This window comes from Diuraphis noxia, unplaced genomic scaffold (genome assembly GCF_037042655.1).
Source record: "Diuraphis noxia isolate RWA-SAM2 unplaced genomic scaffold, SU_Dnox_SAM2 contig0001, whole genome shotgun sequence".
NCBI lineage: Eukaryota > Metazoa > Arthropoda > Insecta > Hemiptera > Aphididae > Diuraphis > Diuraphis noxia.
In genome coordinates this window covers 60,576,898-60,592,765 of record NW_028301711.1, presented here as the reverse complement: position 1 = coordinate 60,592,765, position 15,868 = coordinate 60,576,898, and the positions used below count along the sequence as shown (strand labels likewise).

Genomic DNA, 15,868 nt, shown 5'->3' with positions numbered 1-15,868 from the left:
GCTAAAAATAACGAAAATTATTTGTTTTTTGATAAATGTAATTTAATATATTCTACTGGGGAAACAATTTTTTTTCTTTTTCATACTTAGTAATGAGACAATGATATTAGTAGAAATGGTAGAATAATTAAATATAATATTTAATATTGTGAACCAATCTTGCAGGATTTAAAATAATTAGTCCCCTGACAATTTGTCCACACAAGAAACCTGACAATTTGGCTTCCATCGTAATCTTATACACTCGAGCGTGGACAATATTGGACATGGCTTAAAAATTAAATACAAAATATGTTTTTAGCATAAAAGTTCTTATATTATAATATAATTTATTCAAATACTAATAATACAAATTACATTAAATGTTTTTTATAATATTAGCACTAATATTATACTTAATACTATCCCCGTGACACGTGACACTGAACAAAGTAAGAATGGTTAAAAAGTTAAATACAAAATATTTTTTAGCACAAAACGTTCTTTTTCTATTTTAAATAATATAATACTTCTATAATAATAGATATAAATAAATAAAAAAAATAAAAATGAATAGGTAAATAATTATGTGTGGTTGTTTTTACGATGCGTAAGAATAACAATGCGAAATACGAAAGTTTTAAAAGTGTTGACTAGGTATAAAAATGATTCAAAAGTTCATCTTTTGGAAAGTTAATATTAAAACTGTTATTGACAAATTCAATATTATTTTCTTTATTGATTATAGCTTATATAAGTCTCATAAGATTATTAAAAACAAAAGAAAACATTTTCTATGTTCTTTGTCAGAGATATTGTTGTAAAATTCATTAATTGTCGGTGTTGTCGCTCATAATTGCTGTGAGATCACATACAATTTTCACCGAATGTTTATATAAGTATATTCTATTCACCATGCAATTTTCAAAAATTTTCGACTTAAGTTGAACTAATCATAGGCATTTGAAATTTTCGATCATTATTAGTTTTTTTAAAATTAATATCGATAAAAATTTATTTTTTGGGTAGAAGATCTTGAAAATTTAATACAAGGCTCATAATATATTTTTACAATAGAAGTTGAAAAATAAATTAAATATATAGCCACAATTTTTTTTTACATGCATTCAAAGTTTGAATTTTTGACGACATAGGTAAAAATCACGAAAATTTGCAAATTATTTTAAACTAGAAATTCATAAAAAATTTACTTTTTAAATCTAAGATTTGATAATTTTTAATAATCTATAATATATTCTAGACAGATAAAGCCGTCTTCGCTCAGAATCGTTTTTCGTATACAATGATATAAATATCATTGGATTCAAATTTAATTCCATCACTTACAGTAACCCACCTGTAACCTACTGTACAGCAGAGCGACATCCACGACTTACCCGCCTTTTAGAACGAAATGATGAATGTATTGATTTAACAATGGTGTGTGTTTTTTTTTTTGTGTCTGTTTACAGCATAACTAGTCGAAATAATGCTTCGATTTCAAACTTTGGGGTGGTTTCCGATGTAAAAGTGAAGATCCTTGGTGCATTATAGAGGTCAAAACTAAATATTTTCCAACAGTTTACAAAAAAATCGAGAAAAACAAAAAACAAAAATGACAGAAAAACGGGAATTTTTACGCAAAATCAGTTTTCGACTAAATGGATTTTTTTATATGGTTGTAATTAAAAAACTAATCACTATGAATACTTGAAATTATCACCAAATGTTTTTGTTAGTGATATCTATATACAGTTTAATTTTCAAAAATTTTCGACTTTTTTTGAGTTACTTATAGACCACTGAAATTTTCAATTTTTTTGAGAATTTTTTTTGAAGTGTCGGTAAAAAAATGTTGGACGACCAAAAAAACTTGAAAATTTAATACACGGTTCCTCATGAGTTTTTCATATTGTAGCTAAAAAAAATTAAAAATCGTAAGACACCATTTTTTTTAATAAGCGTTTATAGTTCAAAATTTTACGAAATCTGTCGAAAACGCGAAAATTTGCAAGTAATTTTGAAGTTGAAAAATCATAAATATTGTTGTGTTTATAACTAAGGATTAAAAATACAACACTAAGTTTTCCATAAGTTTTCCTTTTAGTAGCTATAGAGAAAACTCGAAGCATCATTATAGGAAAAATTTTAAGTGCGCTTGAATTTAAAATTTTTACGAAATAGCATAACGATAACGATTTATCCTGAAACGATTTTAAATATGTTTAATATTATTCAAAAAGTATAAGTCGTATTAGATACTTGAAAATTTCACAAGTTATTTAGATTGGCATTTTCTTTACATGATTTAATTTTCAAAATATTTTGACTTTTTTTGAGATATTTATAGACAACTGAAATTTTCATTGAAATTTTTTGAAGCGTCGATAAAATTTTTTTGGCCCTATCAAAATACTTGAAAATTTAATACAAAGTTTCTCATAAGTAATTCTTATAGTAATTAAAAAATTATAAGAATACATAGGCACAATTTTTTTTTATTAGCATTTGAAGTTCAAATATTGACTTAATACGTAAAAATTACGGCAATTTTCAAACTGTCTTAGATAGAAATTCATAAAGTATTTTCCTTAGATATCTAAGACTTGAAAATTTAATACAAGGCTCCTAACATATTTTTACAATAGCAGTTGAAAAATAAAATAAATATATAGTCACAACATTTTTTTATAAGCATTTACAGTTCAAATTTCGACTAAATACATAAAAATTACGTCAATGTTCAAATTATCTTAGATAGAAATTCATAAAAGTTTTTCTTTTTAATTCTAAGATTTGAGAATTTAATACAAGGCTCATAATATATTTTTACAATAGCAGTTGAAAAATAAAAGAAATGCATAGTCACATTTTATTTTTACAAGCATTTAAATTTAAATTTTGACAACATACGTAAAAATCAAGAAAATTTGCAAATTATTTTAAGCTAGAAATCCATAAAAAATTTTCTTTTTAAATCTAAGATTTGAAAATTTTTAACTATCTATAACAGATAATCCGTCTCCGTTCAGAATCGTTTTTCGTATACAGTAATACCTATCATTGCATTCAAATTTAACCTACCTTAGTCAGAGGTCCACCCCACCCCCCAATGTACAGCAGAACGATACCCACTTATCTGCTTTTTTTAATTTTAATTTTGAATTTCATATTATTTCGTGTTATTGTATGTTAATATTTAATGTTAAAATGTATCACTCAAATTTGATGCATTATATAAACTCCATGAATGTGGTGAGAAAATTGGTGGTTGGCGTCTCAAATAGTACGTAGTTCAAATTCTGTAAATGTTGCTTTGTGAATTCCATTGACGTATACGTTGCATCAAATTAAGTTAGTATATTGTCTTCGTGACTACATTGTCATTGTAATATAATATTATAATGTATCATACAATATACATAGATATACTTAGAACAAATAGTACTAATAATTTTATATAGGTAATAGTTGTATATATTATTAAATAATACCAGTTCAATCATAGGTTAGGTTAGATTAGGTTTTTAACCTTTTTTAATTGTATTCACGGGCAAAACTGTCAAAGCGTTTATTTATTTCACAGCTTGTTTGAATTTTAGATTCTGAGCGGAGCGATGAATGTGTTGATTTTACCATGATGTGTGTTTTTTTCTTTTGTGTCTGTCATCACGTTTTGGGGCAGTAAAAGTGCTTCGATTTTTTACTTCAGTACCTCGTTCGATCAGAAAGTGAATCTAGTTGGTACTTGGGGGGGGGGGTCAAAAGTGAAAATTTTTTATACTTTTCTAAATAATCGAGAAAAACAAACTAAAAATTAAGGGAAAAATGGGAAATTTTACGCACACTCATTTTTCGACAAAATCGATTTTGGTTTTTGATGTAATTTTAAAACAAATGACCATATAGGTACATGAAATTTTCACCGAATGTTTATATAAGTATATTCTATCTACCATGCAATTTTCAAAAATTTTCGACTTAAGTTAAACTAATCATAGGCCTTTGAAATTTTCGATCATTATTAGTTTTTTTTAAATTAATATTGATAAAAATTTATTTGTTGGTTAAAAATGCTTGAAAATTTAATACAAGGCTCTCAATATATTTTAACAATAGCAGTTACAATGAACTAGTAGGCACTATGAATATAAACTTTCAGTGTTTTTTTTTTTTTTTAGTTTGGAATTAGGTTTCGTATAAGCAATACCTACGATAGCATTTGGCTATTAAACATATTAAACTGATGTGTATGGTGCGTGCAATCAGTGGCGGCCTGAGAACAGATTACTTGGTCGGCTAATTAAAAAAGGGGCTCTCTATTTAGGTACAACTAGGAAGATGACGTGAACATACTTTTTCAATACATTTGGGGGCCCAATCTGCGATCTAGGTACTTCTCACCTCCCTTGAATCTTTTGCATGCGTGTTTATTACTTGCAATCGTTAGGTACACAATAAATAATAAAAAAAACATAATAATTTATATTATACAAATTACATTTTTGTTATGTACTTCATCTTTGAAAAAATCAATTGTTACCTATACGGAGTTTTTGGTATTTGGTGACAACTTAAATGGTTTTGAGTTATTGACAAATAGGTTTTACCATTGAGTATAGATGTATATAGTATATTATAGTATCAATGGTTTTACTCATGTATCTCATAGAGTAATAGTACCCTTCTGCCAAACAACCAACGATTACCTATAAATTATAATATTATGATCTCCACTCACCGACATTATTGGCCTCCACAACGGAGGTCGGAGGTGTTATGAGTTTCTGATAAATGATAATAATCGTTGGAAAATTTTAATCATGATAAAATATTATCACTTCATAGGCTAAAACTTAATAGATAGTTACTAGTTACTACTTAGCTGTTATCGAGTACATCATTTCCAATTTGTTCCATTAAATGGTTGATTTAAACAAATCATTGATTTGTAAAACCTTAAAGTTTGTATTGTGATTCGATTCTTATAGCGTTAAATTGACTGAGCTCTGTTTTGGAATGTCTATCAACAAGGTGAAAGCAGTAGGTTATCCGTTGGCTGCAGTGTTTGATGCAAATGGTAAATTATAGTACCTATCTTTGTTAATACTTAATAATTGTGTTAATTATTTTTATTCTGATAATACATTAGTTATTATTAAGGTTAGGATGTTTATGACCTCAAAAACATTAAAAAATGTGTACAAGTATGGCCTTAGAAAAATTAAATGTCATTTTAAAATTGTATTACTAATTAAAAATGTATTCTTAATTATTAATATACAACTTTTTTTATAAATTTAAATTTAAATACATAAAATATAAGATTGACAAAAAAACGAATCATTAAAAATATGAAGGTTCTTACAATAAATTAATATAGAATTATTTTTGTACTAACAGGTTAGGCTATAATAAGTTAGATACAAACACTAATGTCTATCCAGTAGTGGCATACTACACATTAAATATTTTATAATGTAAGTCATTATGTCCTATCGGAAACACCACTATTGCGATTATGAGGCGTAAACATGAATAATACACCAAGAGTTGTAGAATTATTATAAAGATAAGATGTAAGAAATAAACACAAGTTATTAGTATAAACTACAATTTCATATTCTAATTTACGTTAATTAATACATTATATTTAAGTTATTTTTTTCTTCAAAATATGCATTCATTCATAAAAATCTATATATTATGCAAAATAAAATTGAATGTATCTGATTCTGTCATAAAAAATTTATTTATTTCTGGGTCTGCAATGTATACGACTAAAAGAAGAAATGTGCAAAAGTCATTAACATCCTAACTCTAGTTATTATTTTCATTAAATTTGTTATTTGATGTGAAACAAAGATTTTGTGTTGAATTGCAAGAAGTTTTTATTAATCGTTAGATATATTGTATAGTCATTTATTTTATACTTGACAAAACTAAATACTAAATTATTGTGCTTAAATTTGAAAGGCTATTTGTATGTAATATGGATACAACACATGCAGATGAGATATCCTCTTAACTGAAACTTTTTAACACGTTGACTGCCATGCGGCCGACTGCATCTGTTTAATAATAATTAGGTATTGATAATTTTTAGACCGCCGACTGCCGCACCATATCATTCGTAGGAGGCCATACGGCCGCGGGCTGCCGTAAATTAATTTGGATTTCTATTATTAACTTTTCCGTGGCGCTACAATAATGATCTTGAAAATATGCTGTGGTGTAGTGGGAATAATTGCAATTTTTTTGATGTAATAAACATAATTTTAACTTTATTTTTTATTTTTAATTTTGGTACTTTCCTGTTATGTGAGACTACCTTATTTTTTGACAACATCACAATCCTGTTATCTAAGACTACCAAAATGGTACTTTCCTGTTATAGGAGACTATGGCTATTTTCGCAACTACCACCCAAGACTACCTCTGTTATTGCGACTATCACAATTAGCTGAATGATATCCACAGGCTGCGTTTTAACGTCACAAATACATTATATAAATATAAAATAATGAGTTTTTTTTTAATGAAATTTATTAATTTAATAATTCGATTTATTAATTTGTATGTGTGTCCATCATTCTTCACTATTTTATTTGTGGATTTATTATTTTTACATTTAATATTTAATATTATATAATATCATTTTACCATTTTTGATCGTGTTTGGTGACAACATTAATATTATTTCTTTTTTTTTTATTTATATTACATAATTTGAATATATGGCCATAATTTTTAATTATTTTATTTTTGTATTTATAATTTTTACATTTACGCCAAGTCTGACTAGTCTGGCTATAGCACCTCTGGTGTGCGCCGTGAAAAATATATTACAAATGATTTCGATATTTTCTTTTTCTTTATATATATAGATACAATTCGAATGTGGCCATCTCCGCAATACCTACAGATTTAAAAAAAATTAATTAAGATCGCCCCCGCATGTAGAACATTCTTTTAATAAAAATAAAAATAAGGTAGTCTTAGATAACAGGATTATGATGTTTCGAAAAAAAACAGCGGTAGTCGCGATAACGGAGGTAGTCTTGGGTGGTAGTTGCGATAATAGCCGTCTGGTAACAGGAAAGTACCTTAATTTTTTTTCAAATTCAATAGTATATATAATATACAAATACAAATTTAAAATTACACTGAAAAATGTCTTTGGCGTACCCATGATAAATATTCTTGAGACCGCCGGCGGGTGCATGGCAGTCAATGTGTTAAGTGAACATGACCTAAATTTTTATTGAGAAGACGTGATATCCGCTTGTGTTGTCTCTGTCTTACAAGTGTATAGCGTAGAAAAATTTTACGCTCAACAGATCACGCTTAGCTCCGTTAGTTTAAAAGTTAGTGAATAAAACCTCTTATAAAATTTAAAGGTAAGAATGTAGACTATGTAATGGGTTTCTTACTATATTTTAATTTTAAATCAAGTTATAAGTATCTTAAGATGAACAAAAAATTTACAATTTTAAAATACTTATAACTTGCTTGAAAATTTAAATATAGTAATAAGCCCATCAAGCCGTCTAAATAATACTCTTACCTTTAAATTTTATAAGAGGTGAATTCTCTCTAATTTTTAAACTAACAGAGCTAAACGTGATCTACTGACTGTACAATGTACTATGTTATACACTTGTAAGACTGAAACAACACAAGCGGATATCACGTCCTCTCAGTGGCGTACGCAGGATTTTACATTGGGGGGGGGGGGCTTTAAAATGGATTTACCTAGTGATATCCTTGAATTAGAAACACCCTTTTAGATATGTAAATATTTTTATTTTTTACCTCTGATTTATTAGATCATATATATGTTGTGAAACATAAATATGGTATACAGAACAACTCTAATACCTCCTTAAAAATTAATAATGAAGATTTACAAAAATATAAGTATAAATAAGTATTCTTATAATTATTAATTCGGTAATACATCTAATATTAGAAATTATTAGTCTCCGGTATAAGGTTATGATTTAATAAAAACTACAATGACTGTAAATAGTGTAAATATATTTTAAACTTATTAGACTGGACTAAATGTATTTTTTTGCCCATTTTGTTGTTTAAACATTTTTATTTAGTCCAATCTAATAATTGTAATCACTTAGGTGACGTTTTTGAAAATTGTTGTAGAACTTCCAAAATTACATAGATAACTGATAAGTATAATAACAAAAGTCAAAAAATTATCGGAAATCGGAATGTTGGCTATTTTTATAGATTGACGTTGTTCAGATTGTTGGTAACATAGTATGTTCAGTTGTAATCATAGATTATAGATATCTACATATCTATGGATTGTGGTCGTCATCACAATTAAAGATATTAATTATAGTAATAATATACAATATACTAATATATGGTATCTTAGTACGGACTATTACTGGTTGTAATAAATGGGGAAATACACATTTAGATATGTCCTATATTAAATCGTCGGTAGATTTAAAAATAAAAATAATACAATAATACGGGCAATGGGGGGGGGACTTCAGCCCTTTAGCCCCCCCCCCCCCCTTGCGTACGCCACTGGGTTCTCTTAATGCATATTTCTATGTACTAACAGTTACAGTAGCCAAAGGGAGAATGTAGCATATTTTAAGATTTTTTAAAATTTAGTGCTGTTTTTTGACTATTTGAAATATTCTTGCACTTTGACGCATTTTTTAATCAAAATTGTTCATATTTTATGTAATAACATTTTAATAAATGTGTTATAAGTTGTTGATTGAGGAACTTCCATGGACAAAATATCTTCAAAACGTTGTGAAAAATCTTTATCCAAATACTGAAGATGTTGACAGTAAATTTGTGTGTCATCAATCTAGATTTCACTGTTCTTGTGTAGATTCAACAGGACTGGAAATTAGCTAAACTCATTGCGACCAAAATATTCTGCTTCCATAAAGATTGTGTTTTTTAGAAGGCAGAAATAATATATATTAATTGATATGAGATTAAGCTTGTTGCCTTGAAGTTGCAAATTGATGTCATTGGATTTTGTGAATAAATTGGTCATATAAGCCATATTGCCTCCTCAGAATCCAAAATGAGCTCTCTGCCCCTCAGTACTCTTTCACTGCCCATGAGAAGCAATACCACCACCATTAAGAAGTACCACCCGACTAGTGTTACTCATACTTACTAAACTAGTTGTTTTTTTCAATTGAACGTGTCGTAGTTATTCTTTGTCGTACTTAATTTTCTTGTGAAGTTTCTATTTTTGTATATATATATAATTTTTTAGTGCATATTTTTAGCACATAGGTTTAGAATTAGCTTCATTTTCCTAACCCCGACTATTACTTATGTCTTATTACATCTCTATCACCATTAAACATTTTTGACTCACCAATGAGTATTTAATATCTTTAAATCTTTTAAAATTGTATTGTTTTCAGATTTTTTATTTAATTATAATATACGATTTAGTAATTCTATACAATAGCTAGGGACAACCACAGATGTCTATATTATACCAGAATCTGAACTGGGCGATTTTTATATTACGAAAAGTGAAGTACACTGATAAAACGGCTGCCATGTTTTTGGTTGGCAAAACACTATTTACTAGCCACAGACTTCTATACTACACTATATACAGATCTGTATTACTATTCAAAAATTATTAACATTTTAATGAATTACCAACTTGGTATGGTTTATTAAAGATACATCCAGTGTCAGACTGGCACACCAAAGGCCCATGGATCAGTTTTATTAAGGGGCCCCATAATAAAAATAACAACATTTACTTGACTAATTTTTACTTGGTAAAAAAGCTCACCACCATTTAAAATATCTGCTAAATAATTAAAAGTAAAAATAGAGTATTCAGTATTCCTATTATAAAAATAGTATTGTATTGTAACAACATTGTTCTTAAATGTCATAAAAATCTCAAGTATTTAAAAATCTTCAAGCGTATTTAAAATCTCGAAAAATTGATTATAATATGTATTATTGAAGTAAAAAAATAGGGTGAGTATGCATAAAAAATCACAAGTATCACAAATTATATTTATATTGGTTAAAATTAATAAATAATCAACTAACTGTACAATAGTTTTTTTCATATTACCAATACCATTTTTATAGAGTGGTTTTTTGAATCCTTTACCAAATGGATTATGGGTGTTCAAAAAATCAAATGTCCTGTCAATAGTTCTGATAAATGTTACTGTTTCTGCACCTAAAAATATAATCTAGTAAAAAATTTTGTTTGAAAATATTTAGTTATAATACCTTGCGTTCAATCGTTTATTTTATAATCAGAAAATATTGGCATTATAAATCAATTAGATTATAGATTAAAAATTATAATTCATAAATAAAAGGAAAGTGTGAATGCAAAAATTGATTTCAAGTAAGCAAGTCAGGCATAAACATTAGTTAAGATTAAGACTAGTATACAAAAAGATAATCTATTATTCAATTTTTTTATAGTAACAAAAAAAATGCCCCACAAGGAATTACTAATTAAAAGCAGAAGTTTTCAAGAATTATAATTGTTAAAAGCAATATCATTAGAACTTCGAAAAAAATCAAGTGCATCAGCAACAGATGAGCTTAAAGTTTGAGCAGCTAACTTGACTTTCATGATATTTTTTTTCCATTTCATTAGCTGTCAATTTATTAGCTAAATTTAAACCAATATTTTCTTGAGCTAAAGAAGCAAGCAAAGCAATTTGGGAAAATAAATTAAAATAGTGAAGTATAAAGATACAATGTGTGTGCAAATACATTTTCTAATATAAAAGTTATAATTATACAATTGCAAAACAATGAAAAAACCATTTTATAACTTTTATATGTATTCCCGATTTATTAGACCATCATCACTTTTAAGTATTTTATAAGTAGCTAAAGTATTTTGAACCAGTTTAAAGCTATGGCATGCGTCCGGTACATAGCATATTTAAATAATAAATATGAATAATGTAATGTTTTATACTTTTATTATCACATACAATAAAAGTAAAATACCGGCATGATGATTTAATTCTCTGCTTTAACTTAACTTCTGTAGTATAAGTATTTGATGTTTGTACTTCTACATCAGTAAATGTAGGTGTATTATCAACATTAAGATATGTGTTATCGACATTCGACTCATCTAAAATAAAACAAATTGAATTAGATTCACATATAATTGTTATATAAGATAGTCGAAGACAGTCTATGAATTGCATTAAGTTGTAGGCATAGTATAAGCCTTCTACTATGGTTGCAGATATTCAATTCATAACTAATGAAAAAAAATTAATAAAATAGGTACCTGCTGGAATAGGGACTTCATTAGTTCGAAGAGTAAGTGGCTTTCTTGGTTTTTTATTTTTATTTTGATAATATTTTGGAAATGAAGGAAAAACGGAAGGTAGAGCATTGATTTTCAATAATGGTCGCTCAGCATCTGGCCTAATTATAAAATCATTCTCTGTGAAATGCATACTACAAATACAACTCTACTGAGTTGGTTTGAAATTTTTCGTCCTAATAGCATTTACCCACAACTGAGTTAATTCCTCATTTTTAATAGGAAATCTATAGAAAATATATTCATAATTAGTTGCTTATAAATAATAAACCAAACTATATAAATTAATATGAATACTATATAATATGAATATATCACCGAAAAAAATTTATTGATTTCCCTGTTTCAAATCTGTTTGAACATCCAATGGCAACACAAGATACTGGCATTATAATTATAATATAGTTATTATTATGAACCTTGTTGGCTGTAGCGAAATTCGTAACAAATTCATTAGAAAAAACATTTTTATCGTTACAAAATAGCAAATAAGCAATATTTAACATACAAATTTATTATACAATATTTTGCCAACCGAAAACATGGCGGATTACAGATAAGAATATTAACTTGGGCTCCACAAGATGAGTGGAGTTCGTTATCTAGTATAATATAGACATGATTCTGTGGGGACAACATACAACTATCCTATGTTCCATGCGATAACACACAATACAAAATTATTGATATGTGAAATTTATTTTGAACGTTATTGTTGGTCGTTGTGAGACACGTGGAAGTTTAGTCTATTAACAAAATTAATTCTTACATGTGTGAAATCTGCAAGTTCTTTTATGAAACAAAGTGTATACATAATACTGGTAAAATATACACTATTTGTTTAATATTCATATTTACAGATATCCAGACTAATATTGCTTTAGAAACAGCAAAGCAGATAATTGTAGGATAATGACAAATATTGAATCTGAAAATTATTAGGAGTTACTAATTCTATTTGTATTTAATTTATTCAATTCAGATCAAAAAAGTTTTCGGATGTTAGTTTTGTGGCTTGAGGAAAATATATTACATAACTATGATCCAGAGAAACGAACAGTGTTACAGAATATCGATTCTCCTTCTTGGGACACAGCATTCAAAGACTACTGTGTGTCATGTTCTAGTCCAATTAAAACTACCGAAGCTATCGATCAGTTGGAATGGTTATTAGGCGTAGCCATTCGACTAATGTACAATAAACAAAGTGAATAAAAACTTAATATTTGTAATCATTTATAATTTGTCTTAAATTCTAGTAAAAAGTTAACTATTTTGGTTTTTAATTATTTTAGAAAACAAATTTGATTCTGAAACAAAAAAAACACTTGAAATGTCTACTGATGTTCCAATGATTGTTCCATCTGATAACCCAATTGATAATCTTGATGGTAACCATTTGAGTACTATTTTAAATTTTTAACATCTTTCATAAATTTCAATTTTTTTTTTTAGTAAACAGTAGTGATTTCAAGGAAGGTGTTGAGAAACTTGCTGACTTACTGAATATTTCCAAGCATCCAGATCACAAAATTACATTAGAAGCTATTCATAAATTTATCATTAAAAGGCTTAATGAAGAAGCCATCAAAAATCCATCATTGATATTACCTAAGGTACCTAAAATATATTATAATATGTATTATATAGGTACTTTATACATATTTATTCATATAGGGTGAAGCTTTTCCTTTAGAAAAAGTAAAAGGTCACACAATTGAAACCAAAGATCCAGCTGTTCTTCACGCAATGAAGGTTTTGAGGTTGGCACAGTTGCATAGATTACGCGATCTTCAAACGTGTATTAATGAATGTATAGTTGCGATGCAAGAAGTTACTTCTGATCCAAAAACAGATACAAAATTAGGAAAAGTGGGATATTGAATATCAAATTCTTGCAATTGCTTATATTATTTAACTGTAAGATATATATGAATTGTAAAAATGTCTTGTGTACAATTAAAAATAAGCTTTTTAAATCTTTTGTTCTTTAATTTCTGTGTGTATAAATTATGCCTTAGCATCTTTATAAAGAATATTTTTAAAATAGAATCTTTTTTCTAAATGGCATCTGAATATATTGGATTTTTTTAAATTTTAGTTGATAACATCAATTCTGGAGAATTATGATTAATTACTATTTTAGAGTTTTCTTTTTCATCACTAATTAATAACAGTTAAACTTATCAAAGAGTTCAGATTTACTAAAAATTTCTATTTAAAAAATGAATAATTAAATATATTATAATAATTTATTTCAACACAATTAATCATGTAAATAATTAGGTATAATTCAGTTGTTCAGAAAAGCAGTGACATACAGATACTTTAGGGCAGCTTAAAATAAATAAATTGAAAAACTAGATATGGTTAGCAAATTATGACGACAATAAATTCAATTAAAACAAATTTATATTTTTTTTATTGTATAATAATAGTTTTATACTATAATTATTTATTTTTTATAAAATTAATTAAAATAATTACAAAACCATAACACTTTCACAATTTTATCATTTTAAAACATTTTAACATTGAATTTTCACCTAATTCTTAAGAGGACACCATACCCACATGTCTTTTTCCGTCACACAAGTATGTAGCATACCAAATTTTACGCTCAGCAGACCACGTTTAATCTCCGTTATTTTAAAATTTAGAGTGAATGATAAAAATTAAAGGCAAGATATTATCTGTGGCATTTTGATTATATTTTAATTTTAAGCGAGTTATGAATATTTTATAATTGTAAATTGTTAGTATATCTAAAAATACTCATAACTTGCTTTAAAATTAAAATATAATGCCCATGAGATGCCATAGATAATAATCTTGACTTTAATTTTTATAATAGGTCAATTCACTCTAAATTTAAAAATAATGGAGATAAATGTGATCTGCTGAGCGTAAAATTTGCTATGCTACACACTTGTATGACGGAGACAAGTCATGTGGGTATGGTGTCCTCTTCAACAATTCCCCACATATTATCAACACTTGACTGCCAATCTACTACACAACGACAACATCAAACTATTGCTGACCAGAGGACAATGGTCAACATCCTGGCCGTTACCTTGGTTACTTCTTTTTGAAATACTGACTACATCAAATCAAGCTCCATCAGCCCGCCAATGTGTAACCCGTGCTGCCATTAGTTGGCATCAGTTTTTAATTTTTATTATATTAAACTGCACAAACCATTACAGCAAACTAGAAAGATAGGGTAGCTCAACATTTTCAATAATGCTAATGTTACAATAACTGTGTAGCAGTGTATTTCTTTCCCATTTTTTTATTTCTTCAACTAATATTAATATATAAGTATATAGCCTTTCTTAAAAAAAAAAAAACTATTACATATTTATATAAATAAAAAACTAGGGGGAGGGCTTTGGTGGCTGAGCCCCCCAAAACTACTCGTAGTCATACCAAAAAAAAAAATTTCACCTTTGGTTTAGAAATTTTGAGGTGGGGCTATAAACAAGAATAGCCCCCCCCCCCTAAGATTTAGTGCTAGTTGCGCTACTGAGTTAGTCATTAATTTATATTTATATTGAGCTGTTTAGAGTAAGCTTTATAGGTATCCATATTTTAATCATATATCATACAATATTTATATTTATATCAATAGTCATACATATTATATTAAACAGTTTAGATAGATTATGAATAAATATTATATATTATAATATTAGACATACAAACATGTTATGAGTACACAACAAAAGCCTTATAAAACTAAGAATTATAGTTCATTATCTAATAAATAAGAATTAATAAATATTAATTTAAAAATTAAGTGTTTCTGACAATTTAGAACTTTTTGTGGACACTTTATCAATTATACTTCCATTGTCCAAAGACATCAAAATATCTTTCTCTACAGACATAATTAATAATGTTTCTAGTTTTGATTGAGTCAAACAATTTCTAAGTCGATTTAATACATATTTTAATTTGGAAAATGTAGTTTCACACTGTACTTGTGTATATGATAACGCTAATACAAATGTATACATTAGATATACAGAGCTATATGCAGATGAATGTAAATTGTATTTGTATAATATTTTATAGCAACAGGCTATGTAATTTTGGCAAGCTTTTTTACCAATGCATTTACTATATGCATCTTGATCAGTATTTACAACTTTGGCTTCGTCATCAATATTATAGTTATTAACTTCGATTGACACATCAATAAGTTTAAGTTGGGCCATTTCCTAATAAAATCTTGCATCTCAGAATGCAATTTACCTGCAGTGATTTCCGAATTGAAATTTGCTAATTTTTAACTCATCCAGCTGAAGCTTGTCACGGGCAAGTTCTCCTTAAAAGAACGTGGATCCAAAAGTGAAATTTCTTAATACAAGTCGCCATGGCTTTCAAACCGATTATTTAAACTTGATACTACCTGATCATACACCACATTAAATACTTGAGTTTTAAAACGAGTGATGGAATTTACTAGCATTTCATCATGTGTTTTTTCACCAGACATTGATTTTTAGATTCTGAACGAAGTGATGAATGTATTGA

The 15,868-nt window shown here is 27.4% G+C and overlaps 1 protein-coding gene across 1 annotated transcript; it reads left to right on the top strand.

Moving 5' to 3' along the window:
- Positions 1-4,839: 4,839 nt before the first annotated feature.
- On the top strand, positions 4,840-13,305 carry LOC107168999 (tRNA-splicing ligase complex subunit RTRAF). The gene is made up of 5 exons (XM_015518573.2): positions 4,840-5,059; positions 12,309-12,533; positions 12,622-12,717; positions 12,782-12,942; positions 13,004-13,305. The coding sequence occupies exons 1-5, from the start codon at positions 4,999-5,001 to the stop codon at positions 13,208-13,210; spliced, it is 750 nt and encodes a 249-aa protein (XP_015374059.1). The 5' UTR covers positions 4,840-4,998; the 3' UTR covers positions 13,211-13,305.
- The last annotated feature ends 2,563 nt before the right edge of the window (positions 13,306-15,868 follow it).